Source organism: Hyperolius riggenbachi, chromosome 7, assembly GCF_040937935.1.
Source record: "Hyperolius riggenbachi isolate aHypRig1 chromosome 7, aHypRig1.pri, whole genome shotgun sequence".
NCBI classification, from domain to species: Eukaryota; Metazoa; Chordata; class Amphibia; order Anura; family Hyperoliidae; genus Hyperolius; species Hyperolius riggenbachi.
In genome coordinates, this window is record NC_090652.1 from 257,802,350 (window position 1) to 257,818,049 (window position 15,700).

Genomic DNA, 15,700 nt, shown 5'->3' on the forward strand with positions numbered 1-15,700 from the left:
AGGCACAAGGGAACAGAAGGAGGCACACAGGGGACAAAAGGAGGCACTTTGGGCAACAAAAGGAGGCACAATGGGGGACAGAATGAGACACAAAGGAGGACAGAAGGAGGCACAGGAGGACGGAAGGAGGTACACAAAGGGGCAGTGGGTGGTACAAGGGGACAGAAGAAGGCATGAGGGCCAGAAGGAGGCAAAGCAAATGACATGAGGGCCAGAAGGAGACACGGGGGGACTGAAGGAGGCACACGGTAACAGAAGGAGGCACAATGGGGGACAGATTGAGGCACAGGAGTAAAGAAGGAGACACAGGGGGACTAAAGGAGGCACACAGGGGAAAGGAGGAGGCACGATGGGGGACAGAAAAAAGCACAAAGGGCAGAAGGAGGCACAGGGAAACAGTAGGAGGCACAAAGGGAAACAGAAGCATGCACAAAGGGGAACAGAAGGATTCACAAAGGGGGACAGAAGGAGCTACAAAAGGGTGACAGAATAAGGCAGAGGGGGATGTAAGGAGGCACAGGGAGACAGGAGGCAGAGGAGAACAGACAGAACCACAGGGAGACAGAAAAAGGCACAAAGGGGCACAGAAGGAGGCACAGGGGGACAGAGGAAGACGCAGGGGACAGAGGTGGTACATGGGGACTAAAGAGGCACATGGTGACAGAAGGAGGCGCATGAGTACAGAAGGAGGCAGAGTGGGACTGAAGGAGGAACAGGGGGGCAGAGATAGCACAAGGGAACAAAGAAAGGCACAAGGGGACATAAGGAGGCACAGGGGGACAGAAGGAGGCACAGGGGGACTGAAAGAGGCACATGGAGGCAAAAAGGGAGACAGGAGGTATAAAAAGAAACAGAAGGACAAACAGGGGGTCAGACATGGCACAAGGGACTGAAGGAGGCACAAGGAGACAGAAGGAGGCACAAAAGGAACAGAAGGAGGCACAAAGGGGAGGAAAAGGATGTACAAGGCACAGAGGGACACAGTGGCAGCTGCCAGCAACTTACGCTAAGCAGATGCAGCAGAAACAAGTAATAGAACAACTGTGGAGGTGGGGCAAAGTCAGGGGGCGTGGCTTCATACAGGGGCGTGGCTTAATCCAGCAAAATGGCGCCCCCAGGACCAATGGCACTCCAGGCAATGGCCTGTACTGCCTATGCCTAGAGGCGCCCCTGCGGATGGCAGCGTTTGGTACCACAACTTTTGTCATATTTGATAGACAGTGGCATCACTCTGCGGTAAAAAAAGTTTTATGTTGCGGGTGAGGGGGGCATCTCTACGGGGGACCGCTTGTCAACCACCTGGGCCAAGCACTAGCAAGCGCTCGGACTCTGCTTAAAGATGTTTGTAGAAAATAGGCTTGAGAGCTGGGAATTTGGTGTTTGTGGTTCTATGTGTGAAAGGAAATGTGGGGTTTGGGGGTGGAGCATCTGTGTGTGGTGCAGTGTTTATGTGGGAGTCGTGGGTATCTGTGTGGAAGAATGTGTATATGGGGAGGGGCTGTGTAAGAGAGGAGTTATGAGTGTGTAAGGGTAATTTGTAAGAGTAGACCAGAGGTGCCCACACTTTTTCGGCTTGTGAGCTACTTTAAAAATGACCAAGTCAAAATGATTTACCTATGTACAATTTTAGGAGCACAACTGTATATACAGAATGGAAAATGTAGTGTGGTCGGGATCTACCACGGAGTCCTTCGCGATCTACCAATAGATCGCAATCTACCCAACGGGCACCCCTGGAGTAGACACACCTTTTTTGTGCTCTCCTCATCTCTCTCTCAATCCTCCACCTGTCCATGCATCGTCTATACCAAACTATGAAAAAGGACACTCATCTACGAAAGAAAGAGAAGGTTAGCCTTATGAAAATGCTTTATTTGGCTCAGTGGAATATAATCAGAAGGGGGAGAGTGTTTCAGGTAAGTAGTATTTGCACTAAGACCCATGGCCAGAGCCCTTTAATGCTTGTTTGAGCTAGAGATGGTTGTACTGTCTGATGTACCTATTAGCTGTTTATAGTTAAGAACCATTGCCTGCACTCCTGTAGGGGTAAACTGGGCAATCTCCATAGGGCCTCTGAGCGCTGCTGGGTCCCCCCAAGTCCTCCCCAACTTTATTTTGAGACCTGGGGCCCCTACAGAGTTTTTGACAGCGTAGCAACTCACCTGTCCCTGCTGCCTGGTTACTCCATTAGTCCATGAGTTCCCAGAGATGGATATAGATGAAGTGGGGCCCTAGGCAAGGTAGTAGCTTTGGGGCCCCCCATTAGCCACTTTCATAAGCTGCGGTATAGAGGGGTCAGACAAAAAGGCAAGATGGGCCCCTTGATGCCCACTATGCCCCAGGCACTTGCCTTGTGTATGATCCTGCTCTGTGCGTTCCCATCTTCATCTCTGCTGGCTACATCTTCTCAGTGATCTGGCGGGATGTTGTTACATAATAACATGAGTCGGGTCACAGAGGAGAGGTGCCCCCATGAGGATGAAGATGGGAATGCATTAAGTGACGGAGGAGTGTGCCACAGGGGCAAGTGAAACGCTTTGCTCGCCCTGGGGCCCCGGGGGTGGTTCAGGCCCCCCGCCCAAGGATAATTTATCCCAGGGGATCCATTGTATCTAGAACCGACACTGTCCAGCACAAGGCTTTGTAAATTCAATTTTTTTTATTATACTGTTTCTTTTTCTTTTCTATGCAGAGAGAAATATGAAAATGGCTCAGCAAAGAAGAAAGAGTAAGTATCGGCAGCATGTTAGAAATGTCTTAATAAGTGCGGAGCTCTTGTTATTCCTCCATTGTTCTCTGCGAGACATCTGCTCACATAGGCCACTCATTCAGCCCCAGGGAACACAGTTTTCAGCTCATGACGTATTTCATTTTTAAAAACTATGCAGTGCTTGTAATATTGTGTGGGCAGAAAAAATACAGAACATGCTGCATAAAGGAGCCCATTGGCATGTTATGTAGCCTGGCTTAAATAACCAATACTCTCCCAACAAGCTAAACATCAACACTGGGAACAATAGTGCAGGCCGGAATTATACTTTTTTCGCCCCTAGGCCAAGTAAATTGTGGCTCCCCTTTCATGTACAGCAGCGCTCCTCCCATTCCATGTGCCGCCGCCCCTCTTTCATGTTTATTATCTCTGTACTGCAGACCCTCTCTTTCATGCACAGCCTGAGCCTTGGTGGCCTTTCCAGAAATCCGGACCTGATCAGGTGCATCACATGCCTAACAACCATAGTTTACTGTGCTGGACTTTTAGGTTAGCGATATACAGTGTATGTCTATGGCAGGTTGTCTCAGCCATGTTTCCGTAGGACCCCAAAGCTCCTTCAAACCCTCCAGGGGTTTCCTGGCAATATACCTTTCGGTGATTGATGAGTCAGAGGACCCATGAAGGTGTATTGGCTCAGCTGAAAAGGGGAAACGTTTCTACTGTACCACTTTGGCTCTTCTCTTTCCTCTTTACATATTGGCCTCGATTCATAAAGCATTCCCGCATTCGGAAATGCAAAAAAACGCTCACTTTACCGACCACACACCAAAATATGCATTCATAAAGGCTTTTTCCGCATGAAAAGCCGACATTTGCGAGCAGAGTGATCAATCACCGCCTTGCGCGGTGATTATCACAGCAACAGTAACAAATGTCAATTCATAAAGATTAGAGGTAGCGGTATGCGGACGGGTATTACCGCTACCTCTGATGTGGCGAGAAGCGTGCGGAATCCGTTGCAGTGAATGGGACAGACCTCCCAAGCAGCTGCAGAGAGAACACCGCACGGAGGGATTCCGCCTGCTTCCCCTGTTTCCGCACGTCTCCCGACAGCCTAACGCCTGCCTACAGCGGAGTATCTCCGCACGTATATCACAAGTAGCTAAATTTTTATGAATTACCACCCTGAAGGCGGAAATACCGACAGCGGTGTTTCCCCGCTCGACTTTCCCCGCTCGCAGGCAGTTTTATGAATCGAGGCCATTGTCTGCCCATCCCAAGTTCCAGCATCCCTAGTCCTTCAATATTGTCTGCCCATTCCAAGTAGGGATGCTCATTCGGATTCCGCGGAAATGCAATTTCCGAAATTCCGATCGGAAATTGCATTTCCGCATCGGAATGCGGAAATCCGTAATGCAAGTGCGTTAGGCGGATTACTGTAATGTAAAATGCAGAAAATCTGCTTCTGCCTATTTTCTGCATTTACATTACAGGAAAAATCCGCCGACTTTAACGGTTAATAGCAAAGCCCCCGTATGTCCTAGAAACACCAAATTTTCAGGGTTTATTAAACTGAATCTTCTGAATAAGATGCAAAAAGTTTTCAAAAAGACCTTATAGTTTTTGAGAAAATCGATGTTAAATTCGGGCAGAATTTCCGCGATTTCTGGCGGAAATTCCGCATTGGAATGCGGAAATTGGTAGCGGAAAGCGGAATCTGTATTTGGCAATGGCGGAATGCGGAATTACAGCGGAATCGGAAATTGGCATTTCCGACCATCCCTAATTCCAAGTTCCAGTATCTAGTCCTTCAGTACTAGTATATGGTCATGTGACTGTTGCATCACATGGTACACAACCATCATGCCATGGTGATGAACCAATGTGCTGAGGTGGAAACTGAAGCGAAGACAGGTGTGCAGCAGAATAAGAGGAGATAAAAAAAAATTAAGCAAGCAATTATAACCAATGTGCTTATAGCAATCACTGCACAAAGATGAGAGGCACTAAAATGATGAGCACTACAATTAGAGGCACAACAAACAGAACTTAAATAGAAGAAGGGGGAGGTGTGTTAATATAAATAGGCAAAATTGCACACCAAAATAGTGGATACTATAACAGCATTACAGTAGGGGTCAGTACAATAAGACACGTTGGGCTTAATTCACTAAGGCAAATAGCATGCCTTATGCCTGCTAACTGGCAATGACGAGAGCTCCACTCATCCTGCCCTGAGCCCCTGCGGGTCCAATCACTTTAAAGGACATTATCCCCGCACTTTGATTGGCCCAGTAGGCTGCCTTTCACTTGACAGGAAACTTGACATGCAGCCTACTGGGCCAATCAAAGTGCAGGGATAATGTCCTTTAAAGTGATTGGACCCGCAGGGACTCGGGGCAGGATGAGTGGAACTCTCGTCACTGCCAACTGGCAGGCATAAGTTCGTAGCGCTCGCTATGCTACTCTGATAAGGTATGTTAACTCGCATAAGATGTGTTAACTCTGATAAGGCATGCTATTTGTCTTAGTGAATCAAGCCCATAGTAATAAAAAGCACTATGATGCAGAAGCAGTACAATGAGGAGCATTAAATGGGGTGATATAATATGAAGCATTTATATAATATAATAGTGGCGTATCTTAAAGGTGTCACTCTTTTTTATCTCGAAAAGTTGTGTAGCATGATCTAATAAGGGCCCCGTTAACAGTGGTGCATTTAGATGCGGAGTAACCTCAGCTTTGTAGCGCGGCTTAGCGCGGCTTAGCGCACTGCAGTGTACCACCTATTCAACGTTCACCGTGCGCCAATAGCTTTGCAGTATAATGGGTAGCAGTATGGAAATGCACACATTAACAGGTACAGCGAAGCATACTTTCCATTGACTGTATGCTTCACTGTATGTGACGCAATTTGGCCATAACATGTGGCACACTTTTTCGTTCTGTTCTGTCATACAGGGAACACAATGCAATGTCACACTGTGAACATGGCCTCATGCTAACAAATCTTTAACTAATCTAAAACCTAGGTTCTCAACAAGTTTTACCCATACCCCAGGGAGTACTTCTGATGGGTCCAGGGGGATAATTAGGCTTGATATATTCCATTAAGTTTAACAAATTTAGAGTTTCAGAAAATAATACATCTTTTTTCCCCTCTTTTAAAACTTATGTAAACAACACCAAACTAGTGTTTTCATCAATTAAAGGCAATTCTAAATGCTTGTAAACTGTTTAAAAAAATAACCTTGTATAACTATAAAATATATCTGTATGAAGGCAAAGATGAGATGATCTTTACCATACAAGGGGGAACTTAGCCAGCACAGGCTTATTAAAAGGGGTACACACCAATAAGAAGTTGAGAAACACTGATCTAGACTATTTAACCTCTTCTCCTAGGTCTAAAGAAAAGCCTGATGAAAGTATACGCGTTGGCTTCTTTCAACTGGTAAGTTGTGCTTGTTGGTTCTATATGTATATATACTGTATATAGTGATTGTAGCCTTAACCTGCCCTTCATCATGACACAAATCCCTTGCCCAACATTAAACCTCACAGCAGGCACAAATGTTTTCCTAGACTCAATTTGCTCAATTGTTCATTTTTTCAGGCATCACCTAGTGTGGCTGCTATTTCTAATTCTAATGTTTATGCTGCAATATACCAAATTTTTCACCCCTCTGCTACAGTGGATACAACTACAATATTTTAGGCTGCTGCCTGCCTGCCACCTTTTGAAGGCCTATGCTACAGTGCCCGCAACTAACATGTCATGAAAGTTGAAAGATTCAAAAATGTAATAATTTCATATAACAAATGTAAAGCTTTGGTATACAATGCTGGATATTTTAAGCATTTCCTACAGTGGTTGCAGTGTAATCTTAAGTGTTCCACCTGCTGCCTTCTCCAGGCCTATGCTACAGTGCCTGCTGCAACTAACGTCAAAACTTTAAATTGTAACGATAAATTAATACAAATTTTAAACTTTGGAATACAACTGCAGATATTTTAGGTCTCACCTACAGTGGAGGAAATTATGTTTAGGTTGCCACCTGCTACTTTTTCCAGGCTTATGCCACAGTGCCTGCAACTAAAGTGTTATTAAAATCTGTGGACCACCACAAGTAGATCCTACGCTGCACTTGTGGCTGCCTAAGCCTGATATGGTGTAGGATTTACGCCACCTGCTTTGAACGCTCCTGATGTGATCATGCGCACCCAAGAGGGGAGATTAAGCTGTCATATGACAGCTGACATCTCTCCTCACTGATCAGGAGCCATGGTGATTGGCTCCTGATCACGTGATCACAATGATCGCCGGCCAATCATAGTGATCACAGAAAGCAGTGGCGGTAGGAAGGGAAGAAGAGGACCAAGATTCACTTTCCTACCATTCCCCAGCGATCATCGCTCCCCTCCGCTCTGCCCAGCATCTCGGCTCACTCTGTGTTGAGTATCTGCCCCGCCTTGATGACGTCATCAAGCTGGGACCCAGAAATTAGCGGTAGTACAAGCAGGGATGCCGGACAGAGTGGAGGGGGGCAGAGCTGTTTATTGCTGGAGCCTGGAAGGTGAGTAAAGGCTGCTGGCTATACTGGGGACACCTGGCTATACTGGGGACACCAATGCCTAGCTATCTATACTGGGGATAAGCCTCCCACATATGTAAAATGCGTTGATCTTTAAGGGGGGTTGGGTAGCTAGTCCCCAGAAAGTTAAAGAAGAAACATTTTGATGACATAAAATGTTTTAAAATCTCAAAGATAAATTTGCAATACTTTATATTTTAGGCCTCTCTGAGGACTGGCGTTCTTTTAAGTTGAGCAGGAAGGATGGTGCGGCTGTAGAGGGAAGTCATTGGCAACGTGGCATGCATTTCAGGCCTCTCATACAGTGGATGCAATTAAAATGTTTACCAGTTGACATGACGTATTTGAAATGTAAAATATTGACGCCTCAAAATGTTTAAAAATGTCATAGAAAAAATTGACATTCCCCATATGTTAGGCCTCTCTGAGAACTGCATTCTTTTCCGATCAGGCAGCAAGGATGGTGTGGCTGTAGAGTGGGCTTGGTGGCAACATGGCACATTCAGCAGAAATATTTGACATGTTTAAATTGTAGGTCACAAAAAAGTTTTAAAATGTAATTGATAAATTTGCAATGACACACATTTCTGGTCTCTGCTAAAGTGGCCGCAAATAATTTTTAGGCTGGTAACCACAGTGGCTATTCTAAAGCTCTTCATTTGAAAAATATAGAAATTATATGTGTTTTTGGAATTTACACATGAAAAAATACGTATTTTTTGCAGATTATTTCGCCATTGATCCCTCTTCACCATGCCACTGTCCAGGTTTTAGTACACTTGTAAACCTTTTTTAAAGTGAACCAGAAGTGAGAGTGATATGGAGGCTGCCATATTTATTTCCTTTTAAAGAGACTCCGTAACAAAAATTGCATCCTGTTTTTTATCATCCTACAAGTTCAAAAAGCTATTCTAATGTGTTCTGGCTTACTGCAGCACTTTATACTATCACTGTCTCTGTAATAAATCAATGTATCTTTCCCCTGTCAGATTTGTCGGCCTGTGTCTGGAAGGCTGCCAAGTTCTTCAGTGTTGTGTTTCTGCTATGAACTCCCCCTTCCAGGCCCCTCTATGCACACTGCCTGTGTGTTATTTAGGATTAAAGCAGCTTCTTTCTTCTCTCTTATCTTTTACAAGCTGGATAAATCGTTCTCTGAGCTGGCTGGGCTTTCACATACTGAAGAATTACAGACAAGGGCAAAGCTGTTTGCAGGAAGAAACAAGCAGCCTGAAACTTCAGTGCATGAGAACAGGGGGAAAGAAACACACAAATGATCTCTTGAGATTCAAAAGGAAGGCTGTATACAGCCTGCTTGTGTATGGATGTATTTTCTATGTGTGGACATACTGTACATCAACCTACTTCCTGTTTTGGTGGCCATTTTGTTTGTTTATAAACAAACTTTTTAAAACTGTTTTTAACCACTTTTAATGCGTCGAGGAGCGGCGAAATTGTGACAGAGGGTAATAGGAGATGTCCCCTAACGCACTGGTATGTTTACTTTTGTGCGATTTTAACAATACAGATTCTCTTTAAGGGCCCGTTTCCACTAGTGCGGTGCGAATCACCGGGATTCCACCGCTGACGAAATCGCATGCGGATGCGATTCCGCGTGCGTTTTTTGCCGCGATTTCGCATGCGATTTCGCATAGGCAGGGTATATGCGAATTTAACCATTTCACTGCCTGGTTCAATTTGCATTAGTTTTCGTGCGAATTCGCACGCGAAATCGCGGCAAAAAACGCATGTGCGTTTTCCCTATTAAATACATAGCCTGCGAATCGCCTGCATTCCTCACACAGGCGAATTCTGCAGGCCCTACCGTGCAGAAAAATCCTGCACAGAAAAACGCACCAAAAAACTGACAAGTGGAAACAGTCTCATCCACTTGTATTGGTTATGCGAATCCGCATGCAGACAACGCATGCGGATTCGCTCTAGTGGAAACGGGCCCTAAGCAATACCAGTTGCCTGGCTGTCCTGCTGCTCCTCTGCCTCTAATACTTATATACACACACATATACTTTCATATATAACAAGTATATGCTAACCAGGAGTTTCTGGCAATATTGCCAGATATGATGAGATTAGCTGCATGCGTGTTACTTATGTAATTCAGCAAAATAAATCAGCAGGGCTGCCAGGCAACTAGTATTGTTTAAAAGGAAATAAATGTTTAAGCCTCCATATACCTCTCACCTTGTGTTCACTTTATAGAAATTTCAGTTGTAGAGATGCCCTGAAGGATTCAGAAGTTTGCCAGAAATTAAAGTCAACGCAAACCGAAATCCCAATGTTCGGCCATCATGTATGACAATTTCTGATGTAGTAAACTCTGCTATAGCAAACGACTTGGTCCGATCCCTTGCAGTTTACTATAAAGAGATTCTACTGTAATGTGCTTATATATTGGATGTTCATTAATATTTGTCATATGCTTCCAGTTCAGATTTGCCTCATGCTCTGAGACCTGCATGATGGTATTTGGCAGCATTGCATCCGTGATCCATGGGGCAGCACAGCCGTGCATGCTGCTGGTCTTCGGCATGATGATAGACACATTTATATTGTACGATATTGAACTGCAAGAATTGCGTAACCCAAACAAGACCTGTACAAACAACACTATCACCTGGCTTAATGGAACCTGGGTACAGAGAGAAGAGAATGAGACTTTGGGGTGTGGGTGAGTGATCATTTCTACTATGAATTATTCTATCTAGTTTGTACTTGCTGAAACTTTGGCATCACATTTTGTCCCATTATCGCGTCTCACTGTCTCACTCTGTTCCCTGACAGAATGCTGAACATTGAATTAGAGATGACCAGGTTTGCCAGCTACTACGCGGGAATTGGATGTTCTGTCCTAATTCTTGGCTACGTACAAGTAAGTCTCATTATGGCTGGCCATCAGAATGGCCGAGGTATGTTGTATATTTTTAAGAAAAACAAAAGTTTGCTTTCTTAAAACAGAACGAATTTGCGATAATTCAGGTTGGAGTGAGCTTGAGATGTCTCCCAGGGCATCACTGCTGAATATATGCAAATTAACCATTGTTACCCTTAGAAGCTAAACACCTCCAGAACCGCTGGAATGTAATGATGTGTTAGCTTGTTAATTTGTACAGAGCCATAATAACCCAACATGCATACAGACTGTTTCGGATTGTTTGATCTTCATCAGTGCATGGCATGGATTAATTTGGCTCTATGGAGTAGGGCTTGTAACACCGAGAGGTACAGACTAACCAGCAAGCTCATGGTGAACCAGAACTCATTGGAGTGCGAAAATCGACATGCTAAAGTGCAGTTAATTACACTTAATTTCATTTTAATCAAATTCATTAGTATGTATGGAAAAATGGAAATGTGAAAATTCGCATTAAAGTGGGAATAAAATAGGAAAGATCAGATGCAAATGCAAATCGCAAAAAATAAAAAAAAAACAGAAAAAATGGAAATCTCAGGGATGGTGGTGGTGGTGGCCATACATCTAGCAATTTGGTGGCCGATCATTTAATTTGATAACTATTATCGAATCGCATGCAAATCTACACAAGCATGCCCGACACATGACTCGACCAATTTCAGCCCAAAATTGGTCTAATGTATTGATCGAACATACTGGGAAATCTCGGGGCGACGTGGTCAAGCCAGTGTGTGTTGGTAATGGTGTGCGATATCGGTACAAGCAATACAGTTTCCTAAATGTAAATATGGACCCTGTGCTTTTGCATTAAAATACTTTACCTGTCCGCTGTTGCCTGCTGCGTTGCTCATCTATCTTCTGCATTTCCACCCCACGTGGCTTCTGCTTATGCCATATTACACGTGGGGCCGTGTGTGACATCACACACTTGCCCTCCACAAGCTATGTGCCATTAGCCACTTGGGGGCGGTAATGTGGAAAATGAATTGGTACCATGGCAGGCGATAGCGGACAGATAAAGTATTTTACTGCTTGAGGGGGCACATTGACATTTGGGGTGCGATGGAGAAGGCAAGGTGGCAGATACGGCATCACTAGGCTGATTCCCAAGAGATTTAATGCTGAAAGAGAGAGATCTGTCACTTGGTAGAATCTACTCATACATCACTAGATGCATGGGCAACTTAAAGAGGCTCTGAAGTCTCTTTTTTCCCCTGCTTTTGTCTTATAATCCTCTTCAGCATTAATGCCCCAGTGAAATCGCCTCATCCCCGTGGCAGATGGGTGATTTATTAGTGAGAAAGCGACCTGCAAAGTTGTACGACTTTGCTGGTTGCAGATCATGCTGCCCTGACTCGCAATGCTTCTCTTCTTGGAGAGGCTGAGCTTTGAGCTGTAGCTCAGCCTCTCCGCAATCAATCTCTGTGAGTCTCCGCCTCCTCCCCGTCCCTCTCAGTGAAAGAAGACTGAGAGGGGCGGGGAGAGGCGGTGATCTGCAGAGATTGACTATGGAGGAGGCAGAGCTACTGCATACAGCTCTGCCTCATTGAGGAAGTAAAGCCCTGCGAGCCACGGAGCTCTGCAGGGCTAATCCTCTGCCCTAAATCACCCATTTGCTGCGGGGATGCAGCGATTTCACTGAGGCATTCATGCTGAAAAGGATTATATGAAAAAAGCAGAGTCTCTTTAAAGGGAACCTAAACTGAGAAGGATATGGATTTTTCCTTTTAAAATAATACCAGTCGCCTGACTCTCCTGCTGATCCTGTGTCTCTAATACATTTAGCCACAACCCCTCAACAAGCATGCAGATCAGGTGCTCTGACTGAAGTCAGATTGGATTAGCTGCATGCTTGTTTCAGGTGTGTGATTCAGCCACTGCTGCAGCCAAAAAGATCAGCAGTACTACCAGGCAACTGATATTGTTTAAAAGGAAACATCCATATCCCTCTTAGTTAAGGTTCCCTTTAAGTGTGAAGGCACCCTTAAAGTAACCGTTTCAAATTTTTCACACAATTATCGGAAGTAAACTCAGATTAGTGAAGTTTTTATCTTGGCTTGTTTGCTCTGTCTTATCAAGTTTCATCTACTGAAGACTTTGGTAGCCTATGGCTCGGTCCACAATGCAATGCAAAATAGACATTTTTTCTATCCATTTTGCAGAATTGCAGCAAAACGAAAAACCTGACCGTAAACAGATCATATGGTATTAATAGACTCCATTAACACTTGTCAAATGGATCTTTTGCAATAAACACAATGCAAATTCCTGACCTGCACAATTTTTTCATATAGAAAAAACATTTCCCATAGTGGTGCTCCGGACTCCAACTGGACACAAGACTCCATAGGATCAAACACTACACTATCCACTCTGAATGGGCCATTTTTGAACTGAGTGGCCAGTTTTATACTTTTCCTGCCCCTAGGCCCCATTTCCTGCATCCATGTGCAGCAGCCAGCCACCCTCCTATTCCTTGTGAAGCCCCCTCCATCTATGTACAGCAGCCTCCTTCAGTTATATAGAAATTCCTTGGACAGCAGCTCCTCATTTCCATGTGTTGCTTCTCATTTGCAACCTTTCTATTTAATTTTCAGGCATCTCTTCTATATGCAGCAATCCCACTTCCATGTCCAGCTGCCCCTTGGCCAGCTGCAGCCTAAGGACTGGGCCTTTGTGGCCTTTCCTGAAATCTAGCACAACAAGAGACCACACTCTTACCTCGTTCCTTTGACTAACAAAATCTAAACACTAATCACAAACTTTCACCTGATCCAAAATTTGTATTTCCAACCTCACAGTTTCCTTCCTCATAAGTCCATTCATTGACCCAATTCCAAGCTGCATACCATTTGCATATAACTCAGAATAATTTGCAGCTTATTGAGCATCTCTAACCAATAAGGTTACTAGAGACAGATGGGGTGGGGCGTTTCAGAGTCAAATAAAATAAAAGGTAATTCACAGATCTTAATTACCATTTGCAGTACCTACAAATTTGTCTGTTGGCAACCATGAATAGAATTAATTAAAATAAAGTAAGAAAAAAAAGTATACAGAATAGTAGGCCTGAACGATTTTAGGAAAAAATTGAATTGAGCGATTTCTGTCTGAAATTGCGATTTCGATTCTATTCACGATTTCCTTCAAATCAAGCTTTGTTCCCCCTCTTTGCCTGTTTGTTCCCTCTCTGTCCCCTTGTCTCTCTTCGGGCCCCCTTTGCCTCTTTATGCCTCCTCTAGGTCTCTCTCTTGCCTCCTTTGTGTCTCTGTGCCCGCTGTTTCTCTCTGTGCCTCCTCTGTCCCCCAAGCTGCATCAGTTCTGGACATAGCTTCAAGCATGAGTCCAGCGATAGCAGTCTATCCACTTTGCCTCCTGCAGGCTCTAATGCACGGAATACTTCCTGTATGTCATGTGACATACAGGAACCCGGAGTTTTGCCAAGCACAAGAGCCGGCAGACGGTGATAGAGGACAGACAGCATTTGACTCGTGCGGAAAGTATGTCCAATGCTGCGGTCCGCACGAGTCAGGACTTTGGGGAAGTTTGAAGCCACTTCTTCAAACTTCCCCATGTGGAAATGACGGGATCGCGATAATTGCCGCTTTGACGATTCCGAAATTGTGATCTTGGTGATCGCCATTTCGATTTAAATTCGATTTATCTTTCAGGCCTACAGAATAGGGGCGTTATCACTTGGGAAATTGAATATTTACCAAAATAATAATACCAGGGAAATGTACAGACACTAGTCAAATACAATCCTAGTTAAATATAATGCTGGAAACCATACTGTTGGAATCTATTGGTCATTTGCTGACAATAAAAATGATAATGTCTTCACGGATATGCTACTTTCACACTGCTTTGTGTCATGCTCTTCCTACCATAGATTGCTTTCTGGGTGACAGCTGCAGCTCGGCAGATCCAAAGAATAAGGAAGCTCTACTTCCGCAAGGTGATGAGGATGGAGATTGGCTGGTTTGACTGCACCTCTGTTGGAGAGCTGAACACCCGAATGTCCGAGTAAGTCATATTACTTTCTGAGAACCTCAGGTTTTAATGTGTCCAATGCATGTTTGAATGCAATGAATAATAATTATTAGTAGTCTTTTAAAGGAATACTATCGATACCCAAGTGTTCTAAAATGACAATGTACAAATAATGTCTAAGTAGCTGTGTAAACATTTTCCTACTTTTCATGTTAAATATCAGAAGCAAAAGCTGTAATTTATTGAGGGTAGGATTTATCTATATTGGGACAAATCAATTGCAGAAGGGGTGTCTGCTTCAATGCACAGCCAGAGTTGCATATCAGACTACAGAAAGCAAATATCAAACATATCAAACTCTGAAAGCAAAAACAGTATGAAAAAGCTGTGACAATTAGTTACATTTCCTCTGCTCTCTTCCGACAGGTCAGTCAGAAACACAGGACACAGAAGCTGCAGCTATTAAGAGCTATCTCTCTCTCTCTCTGTCACACACAGAGCTACACATAGAGTTAACTGATCAAGTGTGAGGGGAATTTCCCCTCTCCTCATGGCTCAGTCAGCGGTCAGTTTTGGCGTCAGTAAAGTTTGAATGTATTTTGATAACAGTAAACAAAGAAGTTGCTACTGAAATGTATACACCAGTACTTATCAGCACTTCCCAAACAATTCTTGTGTCAATTGAAAAAAATATGTGAATCGATAGTATTCCTTTAAGCTGCTAGCTGTCTAAAACCTCTATTCATGTGATGTTGGTGAAAGAACTAGTAGGCACCAGCTTTCTGTTCATTTAGTATAGCTAGTATAGCACTTCTTGACAGAGATTAAGGTGTAACCCAAGAACTTGTATATAGAATGTATTTGTGCTTGTTACCTGTAACAACCACATTTCCAGTCTCATTTAAAAATCTATATGGTAAAATTGACAATTAGAGGCAGGGCAAACATTCAGGGGAACCAGCAGTGATCTTCACATTCAAAGAGGAGGTCAAAAGCAAGAGACAGTCTTCTTGTGTCCATCTACATCAACAACAGTTTTACAACATAAACTAGAAAGCCTACAGGCCACAGAAAACTACACTAAACAGTAACTACATTAAAACAGGTATAAACACCAAATCTTGCTATGCCTATGTATACATCGAACATTCATGATAATCAAACTTTAACATCAACAGCTTTTTTAGAGATGGAAGGGGAGGAACAAGGTAGTGTGTGTAAAGGGGATATTAGCATTAAGGTAAGCTTAAGTATCTGGCCCAAGATCCCTATAGCCTCTCAAATTGGTTATGTTTATTCAGTCCACTACTGGCCATCAAAATTTTTGTCCCTAGCCTTCACAGGGTTGTACATTCAGTTTTTCCCCTAGCTCTGGCAACGTTCTGCTTAGCAGTGACCACTATAAATAAGACTAAACGCCGCCGGTTGGTAGAAAGGTTGGGAACAATTCTAAGAAGTAGCACTGTGCAA

At 43.9% G+C, this 15,700-nt stretch overlaps 1 protein-coding gene across 3 annotated transcripts in view; it reads left to right on the forward strand.

Annotated features, from left to right (window-relative positions):
• The window catches only part of LOC137524987 (bile salt export pump-like), a 146,969-nt gene that overhangs the window by 46,971 nt on the left and 84,298 nt on the right, over nucleotides 1-15,700 (forward strand). For all 3 annotated transcript variants that reach the window (XM_068245590.1, XM_068245589.1, XM_068245591.1), the window contains 5 exons: nucleotides 2,693-2,728; nucleotides 6,119-6,167; nucleotides 9,753-9,994; nucleotides 10,108-10,195; nucleotides 14,130-14,263. In XM_068245590.1, coding sequence (XP_068101691.1) covers nucleotides 2,693-2,728; nucleotides 6,119-6,167; nucleotides 9,753-9,994; nucleotides 10,108-10,195; nucleotides 14,130-14,263 — 549 coding nt within the window. The remainder of the gene's footprint in view (nucleotides 1-2,692; nucleotides 2,729-6,118; nucleotides 6,168-9,752; nucleotides 9,995-10,107; nucleotides 10,196-14,129; nucleotides 14,264-15,700) is intronic.